The following is a 14,209-nucleotide window of genomic DNA, read 5'->3' on the forward strand; positions in this document are numbered from 1 at the left end:
AACATTCCCATTGAAATACCATAGTCCCATTTGTCTGCATTTGGCCCATATCCCTCTGAACTAGGAGTTACCATCCTGGAGTCCATGGACCCCTCGGTTAATGCGGAGGGTCCATGGCAAAAAGAAAGGTTGGGAATCCCTGCTCTAAACCTCCATATCCACGTACCTATCAAACTACCTTCTAAATGCTGTTAAGGTACCTGCCTCAACCACTTATTCCATATACTGACCTCCATCTGGGTGAAAAAGGTGTCCCTCATGTTCCTGTTAAACCTTTCCCTACTCATTTTAAATCAGTACCCTTGAGTTCTTTATTCCTTTTCACTGCGAAAAAGACAATGGACATTCACCCTTTCTAAGTCCCTCATGATTTTACATGCCTCTGTAAGATCACTCCTCATCCTCCTCCAATAAAAAAGATGTGCTAACATGTTCAACCTCTTTCCATAACTCAGTCCCTCCAGGCCCAGCAATATCCTCATAAATCTCCTCTGCATTCTTTCCAGATTGACGACATCTACCCTGTAGCAGGGTGAACAAAACTTAATGCAACCTCCAGATGTGCATTCACCAATGTCTTGAACAAATGCAATGTAATATCCCCAACTTCTGTACTCAGTACCCTGACCAATGTTCAGAAGACTGCATCCCCCCCCCTGCCCCCCCAGACTACCTATGATGCAACTTTCAGGAAACCATGTTACAAGGATGTTGTCAGGACTTGAGGATCCTAGAGCATAGAAGAATGAATGGAGATTTGTCGAGGAGTATCAATGTATTAGAGGTGTAGATAGGGTAAATACAAGCAAGATTTTTCCACTGAGTTTGGGTGAGACTAGAACTAGACGTCACACACATAAAATGCTGGAGGGACTCAGCAGGCCAAGCAACATCTATGGAGAAGAGTAAGCAGTTGGTGTTTTGGGCAGAGACCCTTCATTAGCACTGGAAAGAAAGAGAAGTTAAAGTAAGAAAGTGAGTAGAGGGGAAGAAAAAGTAGAAGGTGGCAGGTGATAGGTGAAACCGGGAGAGAGGGAGGGAGGTAAAGAGTTGGGAAGGTGATTGATGTAAGAGATAAAGGACTGGAGAAGGGGGGAATCTGAATCTGATGGGAGAGGGTAGAAGACCATGGAAAAAAGGGAAGGGAAAGGAGCACTGGAGAGAGGTGATCAGCAGGTAAGGAGATAAGGTAAGAGAGGGAAATGAGAATGGGGAATGGTGAAGGAGCGTGCAATTACCAGAAGTTCAAGAAATCGGTGTTCATGCCGTCAGGTTAGAGGGTACCCAGGCAGAATATAAGGTGTTGTTCCTCCAACTTGCGTGTGGCTTCATTGTAGTAGCGGAGGAGGCCATGGATTGACATGTCAGAATGGGAATGTGAAGTAATTTAACAATGGGTGGCTACCAGGAGATCCTGCTTTTCTGTGGCGGTCAGAGAGAAGACACTCGGCGAAGCAGTCTCCTAATCTATATCTTTTTTGAGTATTTATACTCTCTCACATTATCTCCTAACCTGCCCATCACTTCCCCTCGGTACTCCTCCCCATTCCCTCTATTCCGTTGACCCTATCCTGTCAGATTCCCTTCTCCAATCCTTTATCTCTTTCACCAGTCAAATTCCCAGCTTTTAACTTCACCCACTCCCTACCTCAGTGTTCACCTGTCACCTGCCACCTTGTACTTCTTCCTCCCCTCCCCCCACCTTCTTATTCTGACTTCTTCCTTTCTTTTTCAATCCAGATGGAGGGTCTCAGCCCGAAACGTTGACTGTTTACTCTTTTCCATAGACTCTGCCTGGCCTGCTGAGTTCCTCCAGCATCTTGTGTGTGTTGCTTTGTATTTCCAATGTCTGCAGATTTTCTCATGTTTGTAGAACTAGAGATATCGCGTTAAGGGTGAAAGTTGGAATGTTTAAGGAGAACATGAGGAAGAACTTCTCCACTCAAAGAGTAGTGAGAGTGTGGAACAAGCTGCCAGTGAAAGTGGTGGATGCAGGTTCGGTTTCAAAATTTGAGACAATTTTAGATAGGTACATGGACGGAAGGGGTATGGAGGGCTATGATCCTGGTGCAGGTCAATGGAACTTGGCCAATTAATAGTTCGGCATGGACTAGATGGACCAAAGGGCCTGTTTCTGTGCTGTATTGTTCAAAGACTCCAAAGAACTCTGCGAGATTAAAAAAGGCTGTAAAAAATGTGTCTCCTTCCCTTTCCTTCTGCTGTGGTAATATTTCCTTGTCTGTGTCATTACAATGTAAAATCACTTCCTTCTTTAAATCATTCATTAATAGGTTCATGTTGCATTACAGTTGTGTGTTTGATAAATGATAGAATGACTCAAATTTCTTTCTTACTTCCAAATGAGTTGGCCATAAATTATATTTCACTTGCTACTGAATTGCAGTAAATTAAATCCATTGATGGTTGTGGTGTAAATCACAGAATTAAATAATCTAGTTAATTGAAAACAGCTATAGCTCTGTCTGGTAATTGAGACAAATTGTCTCAGGCCTGCTGGCTGCTGAGTACCTGATTGAGCCTGAAGAACTTTAAGCTGGAAGGAAATAGTCATCCCACGCTCTGAGAATTCGCAAAGGTGGAGATGGTTAGAAAATTACGTCAACGGGGTAAAATCCAGCTGAATCCAATACCCTAACAGCTTGAGGAAAGCAGCCAGTATTATCAGAATCCCCACCTACCCTGCACATTCTTTCATCTCCCCTCTGCCATCAGGCAGAAGGTACAAAAATCGGAAAGTGTCAACTACCAGGCTTCAGGACAGTTTCTATCCCACTGCTAACATGCAAGGTTCAAGAATATTTATTATCAATGTGTATGCAGTATACAAGTGTGAGATTCGTCTTCTCCAGATAGCCACAAAACAAAGAAAATCATTGACGCCATTCAATAGGAAACATCAACCCCACCCCCTGCACAAAATAAACAAATTGCACAAACAGAAACAAGAATATCAACACCCACCCCCCCCGTGCATGAAAAACAATCGCACAGCTGGAAGCTAGAACTCAACAATCCCCCCCATGCACAAAAAAAACTTACGCAAAAGGCAACAAGAACATTAACAATCCCCCGGCCCCCCACGCAGAAACAACAAATCATTCAGACGGCAATAAGAACATCAACAACACCCCCCCCACACACACACACACACACACACACACACAAACAAACAACAAATCGTACAGATGGCAACAAGAAAGAACAGGTGAAAACACAAAATATAAAAACAAAAGATTGAAAGTGTCCAGATAAACTTAAGTCCAATCCATAATTGTAGACTCAGAACTTCAGTACCGTCCTCTAACAGAGGGAACCGAGTGTAGTGTATCTAAGTTTGCTGACGATACTAGATTGAATGGAAAAGCAAATTGTGCAGAAGATACGGAGAGTCTGCAGAGAGATATAGATAGGTTAAATGAGTGGGCAAGGGTCTGGTAGATGGAGTACAATGTTGGTAAATCTGAGGTCATCCACTTTGGAAGGAAAAATGGAAGAGTAGATTATTATTTAAATAGTAAAAGATTACAGCATGCTGCTGTGCAGAGGGACTTGGGAGTGCTTGTGCATGAATCACAAAAGGTTGGTTTGCAGGTGCAGCAGGCTATCAGGAAGGCAAATGGAATGCTGGCCTTCATTGCTAGAGGGATTGAATTTAAGAGCAGAGAGGTTATGTTGTAACTATACAGGGAACTGATGAGGCCGCACCTGGAGTACTGCATGCAGTTCTGGTCTCCTTACTTGAAGGAGGATATACTGGCTTTGGAGATGATGCAGAGAAAGTTCACCAGGTTGATTCCAGAGATGAGGGGGTTAGACTATGAGGAGAGATTGAGTTGCATGGGACTGTACTCACTGGAATTCAGAAGAATGAGAGGAGATCTTATAGAAACATATAAAATTATGAAAGGGATAGATAAGACAGAGGCAGGGGAATTGTTTTCACTAGTAAGTGAGACTAGAACTAGGAAACCTAGCCTCAAGATTCGGGGGAGTAGATTTAGGATGGAGATGAGGAGGAAATGGTTTTCCCAAAGAGTAGTGAATCTGTGGAAGTCTCTGCCTAATGAAGCAGTGGAGGCTACCTCAGTAAATGTATTTAAGACAAGGTTGGATAGATTTTTGCATAGTAGGGAAATTAAAGGATATGGGGAAAGGGCAGGTAGGTGGAGATGAGTCCATGGCCAAATCAGCCATGATTTTATTGAATAGCAGAGCAGGCTCGACGGACCAGATGGCCGACTCCTGCTCCTATTTCTTATGTAACAACACTGAGGGAGGGAGGGAGGGAGGGGGAGAGGGAGCATTCAAAAGCAGGGGCCTTCCTCTGGCAGCAGTAGGCAAGAGACTGGTGCTGAACACTCGCTCATCTTTCTGCACGCTCTTCCTCGATGCTTTAATTAGCTAAATTGGTGAGAAATGGAGTCAATCGTGGGCCCATGCCCCGTTGCTAAGCCTCTTGGCCTCGAGGCCTATCACCTCCTAGAATCTTCATTGGAGACAGCAAAGCATCAGATCGCTAAATTGGCCAGAAAACATGTCTTCAACCAGTAGATCAATACCAGAAGCATATTTAAAATAAAGAGAAGACGCTTAAGAGATGAAAGAAACAGTTTTGTGGACTACCTGGGAGATGTCGCCCGAGGTAGTGTTGTTCACTGATACCATTGAATGGATCGCTTGTACAAAATGGGCTCTTGACCTCACAGTCTATCTCATCATGGCTTTACATCTTATTGTTTGCCTGCTCTACACTTCCTCTGTAACTGTAATAATTTATTTATTATGCTTTCTGTGATTGAATTTTCCTTGTACTACGTCGGTGCACTGAAATGCTGATATAATCTGTATGGACTGCATGCAAAACCAAGTTTTCACCTGTACCTTATTACCTCAGAATCAGAATCAGGTTTATTATCACTGGCATGTGACATGAAATTTGACAAAAACAAACCAATTTAACAATATACTTCTCAACATCCACTCTATCTTGTACCCTACGTTTCAATGAGATCATCTCTCATTCTTCTAAACTCCAAAGAATACAGAGTGTGACAGAGAAGGGTTAGATTGATTATCGGATAGATAAAAGGGTTGGCATATTGTTGTGGGCTGAATGGCCTGCACTATGCTGCAGCGTTCTACGTTCTGTGTAACATACAGTAAATCTAGTTTCTCAGCCACACATAGGCACAACACAAAGACAAACTCTTCAGCCCATCTAGTCTGTGCTGAACAATTATTCAGCCTAGTCACATCGACCACAGCCCTCCATACCCTTCCCATCAATGTACTTATCCAAACTTGTCTTAAATTTGAAATTGATCCCACATCCACCACTTCTGCTGGCAGCTTGTTGATAGAACATGTTTGGAAATATCTCTACGTCACTATCACCATCATCATTATGTGCTTTGTCATATGACAGGAGTGATCATGGTTTTTCCATGACCATGATTGTTTTTGGCAGTTTTTTTCCACAGAAGTGGTTTGCCATTGATTTCTTCTGGGCAGTGTCTTTATAAGACGGGTGACCCCAGCCATTATCAATACTCTTCAGAGATTGTCTGCTAGGTATCAGTGGTCGCATAACCAGGACTTGCGATATGCACCAGCTGCTCATACGACTATTCACCACCTGCCTTGATCACCTGCACCTTGCCCAGGGGTAACCTGCAGACTGGCAGAGGGAGGGAGCACCTTATAACTCCTTTGGTAGAGATGTAGATGAACCCCGCCAGCCCATCTTCTCTACAGCTATCCTATTGAATACCTTTACAATTTTAGAGACCTGCACTGGGTTGCCTCTTTATTTGAAATATTTAGTTCAAACATTTCCCTGAGTTCAGGGAATAAATAACCATGCGATTGGGCCAGATCTTTGACCCTCATTCCTTCCTTTCCCATCTCCACAGGTCAGCACAAGATCCGCTTCATTCCAGGACTGGTTGGGCCAATTCTGGAGATGACACTCATCCCAGAGGTGGAGTTACGCAGGTCCACCATCCCCATCTTCTTCGACATGATGCAGTGCGAGTACCAGTACAAAGGGGAATTCAGAACGGTAAGAATTAATGTTCTACTATGTTAACAGCATGAGCTACTTGGATAGATTATTGAACAGCATGAAGTTTTATGAAATCAAGTGGTTTTGTCCTCAAATAAATTTTTCTCAAAGCCAGATCAACACGGTGAAGAGAATTTAATTTGTTAAGAAACTGTGCATGTATCATTTATTTTTCAGGATTTGGAAGTCATATTTATTTGCATAATTTAACATATCATGCATTAATAATGCACATAATATGGTGTAATACACATATAATTGTGTATTGCACCAATACAGTTCAGAAACCACTCACCACTACTTGATAAGACCCTAAGACATAGGATCAGAATTAGGCCACTTAGCATTTGTGTCTGCTCCACCATTCCATCATGGCTGATTTATTATCCCTCTCAAAGTTTAAAGTTCAAATTAATTTATTTTCGAAGTACATGTATGTCACCATAGAGAGCCCTGAGATTCATTTTCTTGTGGGCATACTCAATAAGTCCATAATGGAGTAATAACCGTAGTTAAGTCAATGAAAGACCACACCAAACGTGGGTACTCAACCAGTATGCAACACACAACAAACTATGCAAATCCAAAAAGAAAGAAATAATGATAGTAAATAAATATGCATTAAATATCGAGAACATGAAAAGTTCTTTAAAGTGAGTCCATAGGTTGTAGAAACACTTCAACACAGGGCAAGTGAAGCTGAGTAAAGTTATCTCCTTTGGTTCAAGAGGCTGATGGTTGAGGGGTAATAACTTCCTGAACCTGGTGCTATGAATCGGAAGGCCCTTGAATCATCTTCATGTGAGAGAGCATGACTTGGGTGGTGGGGACCCTAATGATGGACGCCGCTTTCCTGCCACAACTTTATATGTAGATGTGCTCAATGGAGGGAAGGCCTTTACCCATAATGGACTGGGCTGTATCCACGACTTATTGTCAGAATTTCCATTCAAGGGAATTGGTGTTTCCATACCAGGCCGTGATACAGCCAGTCAATATACTCTCCACTACACATCTATAGAAGTTTGTCAAAGTTTTAGATGTCATGCCAAATCTTTGCAAACTCCTAATGATGTAGAGGAGCTGTCATGTTTTCTTTGTAATTGCACTTATGTGCTGGGCCCAGGAGTTGTCCTCCAAAGTAATAACACTGAGGAATTTAATGGTGCTGACCCTCTCTACCACTGACCCTCCGATGAGGACTAACTCACAGACCTCTGTTCTTCTCCTGAAGTCAATAATCAGCTCCTTGGTCTTGCTGATATTGAATCAAAAATTGTTGCTATGACAGCATCCAGCCAGATAGTCAATCTTCCTTCTGTGTGCCATCCTCCTGCCTTCTTCCTGTAACATTTGACACCCTCCATCTCCCCTTTAAATATACCCAATGACTTGGCCTCCACAGCCATCCATGGCAATGAATTCCACAGATTCACCACCCTCTGGCTAAAGAAATACCTCCTCATCTCTGTTTTAATTGGCATCTCTCTATTCTGAGGCTGTGTCCTCTGGTCGTAAACTCACCCATTAAAGGAAACATCTTCTCCATATCCACTCTATCTATATCGACAGAGGTGTACAAGAAGATAAGAGGTATAGATAGAGTGGACACCCAGAGAATATTTTCCAGTGGAAATTGTGAATACAACAATGCATAGTTTTAAGGTGACTGGAGGAAATTATAGGAGGGATGTCAGAGGTAGGTTTTTTACACAGAGTAGAAGGTGCTTTGAATCAATCATACCAGTGCCCATGAAGTGTAGAGTGAGCTGCCTCAGTGACTATCTCCCATTTACTGTGATGAAGTGATCTGAGAAGCTAGAATTAACTCCTGCCTAAGCAAGGACCTTGCAATTTGCCTACTGCCACAATAGGTCTACAGTGGATGCAGACCACTGGCTCTCCACTCGGCCATGGACCACCTGGACAATACCCACGTGAGGCTGCAGTTATTGATTACAGCTCAGTGTTCAACATCACATCCCTTCAGTGATGATCACCAAGCTCTAAAACCCGGGCATTTGCACCTCCCTCCTCAATTGGATTCTTGACTTCCTCATCAGCGGACCACAATCAGTGTGGATAACATCTCCTTCTCGCTGACAATCAACACTGGCACATCTCAAGGATGTGTGCTTAGCCCACTGCCCAACTCTCTCTGGCCTGCTGCGTTCACCAGAAACTTTTATGTGTGTTGCTTGAATTTCCAGCATCTGCAGAATTCCTGTTGTTTACCATCTATAAATTCGGCAACGGCCCCACTGTTGATGACAGAATATAAGATGGTGTCAAGGAGACATATTAGAGTGAATTAAATTGGCTGGTTGAGTGGATTTGGAGCAACAATCACCATAGGAAGCATCTTCTCCACATCCACCTTAGCTAGTCCTTTTAGCAAGACCAAGGAATTGATTGTGGTCTTCAGGAAAGGGAAGTCAGGAGAACCACACCAGTCCTTACTGAGGGATCAGTGGTGGAAAGGGTGAGCAACTTTATATTCCTGGGTATCGACGTCTCTCTGGATCGGGGGTTCCCAACCTTTTTAATGTCATGGACGCCTACTGTTGACCAAGGGGTCTGTGAATGGCAGGTTGGGAACTCCTGCTCTTGATCTATCCCGGGCCCAATGTCTTGATGCAATTACAAAGAAGTGTGCCAGTGGTTATACTTCATTAGGAATTTGAGAAGATTTGGTATGTCAACAAATACTCCAGTAAATTTCTAAAATCAGAGGGCATAAAAGAGGGGGTAAGAAATTTAGAGGTGATCTGAGGAAGACTTTTTTCACCCCAGGTGGTGGTTAAAATCTGGAGCATATTGCCTGAGGAGATGGTGGAGGTAGAAACTCTCACAACACTTAAGATACATTTGGACAAACACTAGAATTATGAAAGCATGAGAGGTATGGACCAAGTGCTTAAAATGGGATTAGTACTGTGGGCATAGTGGCTAGCAGAACGCTATTACAGCATCAGAGATTGGGTTCAGTCCCACTGCTGCCTGTATGAAGTGTATGTGTTCTTCCTATCATGACTTCATGGGTTTCCTTTGGGTGCTCAAGTTCCAGGTCCAATGATGTATGGGTCCGTAGGTTAATTGGTCACATGGGTGTAATTGAGTGCTGTGGGCTGTTTGGACCGGAAGGGCATGTTCAGTTCAATTCAATTCAAGTTTAATTGTCAGTCAACCATTCATGAATACCTATGAATGTAGCAAATGAAACACGTAGTACCAATAGTTACACACAGCTCAAGGCACACATAACATGTACAAGATAGAAAGCAGAGGTAAGATATCAGTAAATTACAGCAGATACATTTATACATAGTCCAGACCCTGAGTCCATGAAGGCCGCAAAAATCTGCAGTCGGCCACAGTACAGCTTGTGTTCTACCTACTGAACACTGGGAACAACACCTACTTCAGCTTGGACACCACGCCACGCTGCCCCTGGTGGAGCGCACCGGCTCCAACGTGTTACCATGTTGTGTCTCTAAATTTTAAAAAAATCCTAGGTACATGATGGTTGCCGTGAGCATTGTGGACAGAAGGGCCTGTTTCTCTGCACAATGATTATGACACAGTTGGTACATCTTCCCTGAAATGTTCATTTGTAGATCTGGACTCCGATAAAACTCTGTACTGCAAAGTTGAGTGCATAAAGTGAATCAAGTCATTTTACAAACTTCACTCAGATCCAATACTCTATTCACATGTTTTATTAATATTTAGAGCTGATAACAAAAAAATCAGTGAGGTATTTATGAAAAATAATAACCCATAAATAAATTATAGGTCACAGCTGAGCTACCAGAGAATTAAATTAATATCACTGCAGAACATAATAGAAGCTGATGCTCAGTTATTTCATATTTATGTGGCCTGACCTCGATGTAACACAGTGGTTTCCAAGTAAATCAGCTAAGTAAATCAATTCACTGTCCTTCTATTACACTCCTGTGACATCCTGGTAATTTGTGTTTCTAAGTAACATACGTAAAATATTGGAGGAACACAGCAGCACCTATGGAGGGAAACGTCCCTCTGATTTGCATTTCTAATACACTTTTTCCTTTTGTTTAAGCCAGCCTTCTTTTCTTCCCCACAGATGTATAGTGCACCTTGAGCTGAGGTCCACAGGCAGTTGCAAATGGTTAGTGGAGGGTGGGGTGGATGTTTCAGTAAGGAGGTAGACTTGGTAAAAGGAAGTCATCAATGAGAGGGGTGGAGTGTGTTGTCTCATTGCTGCTCCACTGTGAGATGAAAAGTGACGTGTCAGATCAGGTCCACAGCATTTTAAAGGGGGCCGGTGAGCAGCCTGAAGTTGTGGTACATATTGGTACCAACAACATAGGTAGGAAAAGAGATGAGGTCCTGAAGAGAGAATGGAGTGAGTTAGATAGAAAGCTGAAAAGCAGGATCTCAAGGACAGAAATCTTTGGATTGCTGCCTACCATGTGCCAATGAAATTAAGAATAGGATGATTTGGCATTTGAATGCATGGCTGAAGAATTGGTGCAGAGGGGAGGGTTTAATATTTCTGGATCATTGGAATATCTTCTGAGGAAGATATGACCTGTACAAAAGGGGGGTGGGGGGGTGCGAATAATCTTGCAGGCAGGTTTGCTGGAGCTGTTGTGGAAGGTTTAAACTAGTTTGGCAGGGGGATGGAAACCAGAGTTATAGGTCAGGGGATGGAGCAGCTGGTGAAAGGTAGATACAGTGTGTGGAGAGACTGTTAGAAAGGCTAGCCAGTGGACAGGGCATAATTGCAGTCATTTAGATGAATTGAATCCAAAGGGTGTGGAGGCTTCGGAAAGGGTACAGAAAAGGTTTTCCAGGATACTGCCTCAATTAGAGTGTATGAGTTATAAGGAGAGGTTGGGTAAACTTATGTTTTTTTTTCTGGAGCATCAGTCTGAGAGGAGACCTGATCGAACAATATAAAATTACGAGAGATCTACTGTGGATAAACAGGCAATGTCTTTTTCCTGGGATGGAAACATCAAATACCAGAGTATATAGTTTTAAAGTGAGATGAGGAAAGTTTAAAGGAGATAGAGCCTTAGAGTCATAGAAAAGTACAGCACAGAAACAGGCTCTTCAGCCCATTTAGTCCATGCCAATGTCCAAGGCATGTTTTTCACATAGGGAGTGGTTGGTTATGGAGCGGGCTGCCAGGGGAAGCAGACAAAATAGTGGCATTTAAGAGGCTTTTAGACAGGCACATGAATATGCAGGGAATGGAAGCTTATGGGCCCATGTGAAGGCAGATATGATGAGGTTAATTTACATTATGATGGGTACATACATCATGGACCAAAGGGCCTCTTCCTGTGCTTTACTATTTACATACAGTTAATACTATTTATTTACTATTTAAAGTTAGGAAGTGTCTCTACTACATTCCAGCTAATTAGATATAACTCTGGAGCTTCTTTAGCAAATCATACTGTGTATTTATTCATAGGAAAACAGAGGAATCGAACACTCCAAGACCGACAAGCGCTAAAGAGACTGGTGGATGTAATTAGTGGTCCTATTTAGAGAAATTACAACTATTACCTCAGCTGCATCTGAGTAGATCTTCATGTCTCAGTGACACTTAGGTGACCAATTATGGGAATAAATATCACGGGCATGTCTGAAGGAGCTCATAGATGTTTAATTTAAATGTTAATTAGCCTCACTTATTATTGATTCACATCTGAAAAAAACATTTTCTGACATTAGACATTCTGCTTTCCGCAGGGATCGCTCCCTACACGACTCCCTTGTCCATTCGTCCCCCCCATCCCTCCCCATCAATCTCCATCCCGGCACTTATCCTTGTAAGCGGAACAAGTGCTACACATGCCCTTACACTTCCTCCCTCACCACCATTCAGGGCCCCAGACAGTCCTTCCAGGTGAGGCGACACTTCACCTGTGAGTCGGCTGGGGTGATATACTGCATCTGGTGCTCCCGATGCGGCCTTCTATATATTGGCGAGACCCGACGCAGGCTGAGAGACTGTTTCGCTGAACACCTACGCTCTGTCTGCCAGAGAAAGCAGGATCTCCCAGTGGCCACACATTTTAATTCCACGTCCCATTCCCATTCTGATATGTCAATCCACGGCCTCCTCTACTGTCAAGATGAAGCCACACTCAGGTTGAGGAACAACACCTTATATTCCGTCGGGGTAGCCTCCAACCTGATGGCATGAACATTGACTTCTCAAACTTCAGCTAATGCCCCACCTCCACCTCGTACCCCATCCGTTATTTATTTATTTATTTATTATTATTATTTTTTTTTTTCTCTCTCTTTTTCTCCCTCTGTCCCTCTCACTATACTCCTTGCCCATCCTCTGGGCTTCCCCCTCCCCCTTTCCTTCTCCCTAGACCTCCTGTCCCATGATCCTCTCATGTCCTTTTTGCCAATCAACTGTCCAGCTCTTGGCTCCATCCCTCCCCCTCCTGTCTTCTCCTATCATTTTGGATCTCCCCCTCCCCCTCCCACTTTCAAATCTCTTACTAGCTCTTCTTTCAGTTAGTCCTGACGAAGGGTCTCGGCCTGAAACGTCGACTGTACCTCTTCCTAGAGATGCTGCCTGGCCTGCTGCGTTCACCAGCAACTTTCATGTGTGTTGCTTGAAATTTCAGCATCTGCAGATTTCTTGGTGTTTGCGTTCTGACATTAGTGTGTATTCTGTGGCATTCGTACTGCACATGTTCATAAATGCCCTGCTGTCACATTGGGAGGGGCCGTATGATAAGAAAAACTGCTGGGGCCTTTGGGGATAACTCTTACAACATTCCAGGGAAGGTGGACTCCCTGTCAGAACGCTGACAATGAGCGATGCCTGGAAACTGGAAGATGTGCTCCCTTGAATAAAATTTTATTCTTCAGACTAAAAGGCAAGGATAACAGGTTTAGGAACCTTAGCTTTCGAGAGATATTTGTGCCCTGGTTAAACAAAAGATGGAGGTGCTGAGCAGGTAGAAGCAGGTAGGAACAAATGAGGTACTTGAGGAGTATAAGAAATGTAAGAGAACACTCAAGCAGGAAATCAGGAGGGCTAAAAGAAAGCTTCAGTTTGCTATAGCGGACAAGGGGAAGGAGCATCCTAAGGGCTTGTAAAATATATAACCATATTAGAATTACAGCACGGAAACAGGCCATCTCGGCCCTTCTAGTCCGTGCCGATCTCTTACTCTCACTAGTCCCACTGACCTGCACTTAGCCTATAACCCTCCATTCCTTTCCTGTCCATATAACTATCCAATTTAACTTTAAATGACATCATCGAACCTGCCTCAACAACTTCTGCTGGAAGCTCATTCCACACAGCTACCACTCTCTGAGTAAAGAAGTTCCCCCTCATGTTACCCCTAAACTTTTGCCCTTTGGTCCGAAGGATCTCTTCCTACACATTACTGTCTACATACAGTGTCACTTAAAGGTAGAAAATGTCTCGCTACATTCCAGCTGATTAGATATAACTCTGAAGTTTCCTTAGCAAATCATACCTTGTATTTATTCATAGGAAAACATAGGAATCAAACACTTATTATTGATGCACATCTGAAAAAAACAGCCTCTGACACTAGTGTGTATTCCATGAAAAAGCAGAGGTGAGGTCATGGACCCTATACAGATTATAGAGGAGGTGGTGTCTCCAGTCTTGAGGCAATGTAGGGTGGATAAATCCCCAGGGCCTGACAAGGTGTTACCTTAGACCCTGAGGGAGAAACTGCAGGGCCCCTAGCAGAGACACTTAAATCATCCTTAGGCCTGGCCGAGGTACCAGAGGATTGGAGGAAAACTAATGTTGTTCCATGGATTAAGAAAGGCACTAAGAATAAATCAGGAGATTATAGGCCAGTAAGCCTGTTATCTGTAGTGGGAAAGTTATTGGAAGGTACTCTAAGGGACTGGATATATACATATATGGATACACAGAGACTGATTACGGATTAAAGGAAAATATTACCTGACAAATCTGTTGGAATTCTTTGAAGAAATAGGAAGCAGGATAGACAAAGGAGAATTGGTTGATGTTGTGTACTTGGATTTTCAGAAGGCCTTTGACAAGGTGCCACACATGAGGCTGTTTAACAAGTTAAGAGCCCATGGATA

General features: G+C 43.1%; 1 protein-coding gene across 1 annotated transcript in view; it reads left to right on the forward strand.

Annotated features, from left to right (window-relative positions):
• The window catches only part of LOC140196859 (dedicator of cytokinesis protein 2-like), a 1,243,024-nt gene that overhangs the window by 1,031,257 nt on the left and 197,558 nt on the right, over nucleotides 1-14,209 (forward strand). Inside the window, exon 33 of the mRNA XM_072256747.1 lies at nucleotides 5,934-6,082. Within this exon, the coding sequence (XP_072112848.1) occupies nucleotides 5,934-6,082 (149 nt within the window). The remainder of the gene's footprint in view (nucleotides 1-5,933; nucleotides 6,083-14,209) is intronic.

This window comes from Mobula birostris, chromosome 4 (assembly GCF_030028105.1).
Source record: "Mobula birostris isolate sMobBir1 chromosome 4, sMobBir1.hap1, whole genome shotgun sequence".
Taxonomy (NCBI): domain Eukaryota; kingdom Metazoa; phylum Chordata; class Chondrichthyes; order Myliobatiformes; family Myliobatidae; genus Mobula; species Mobula birostris.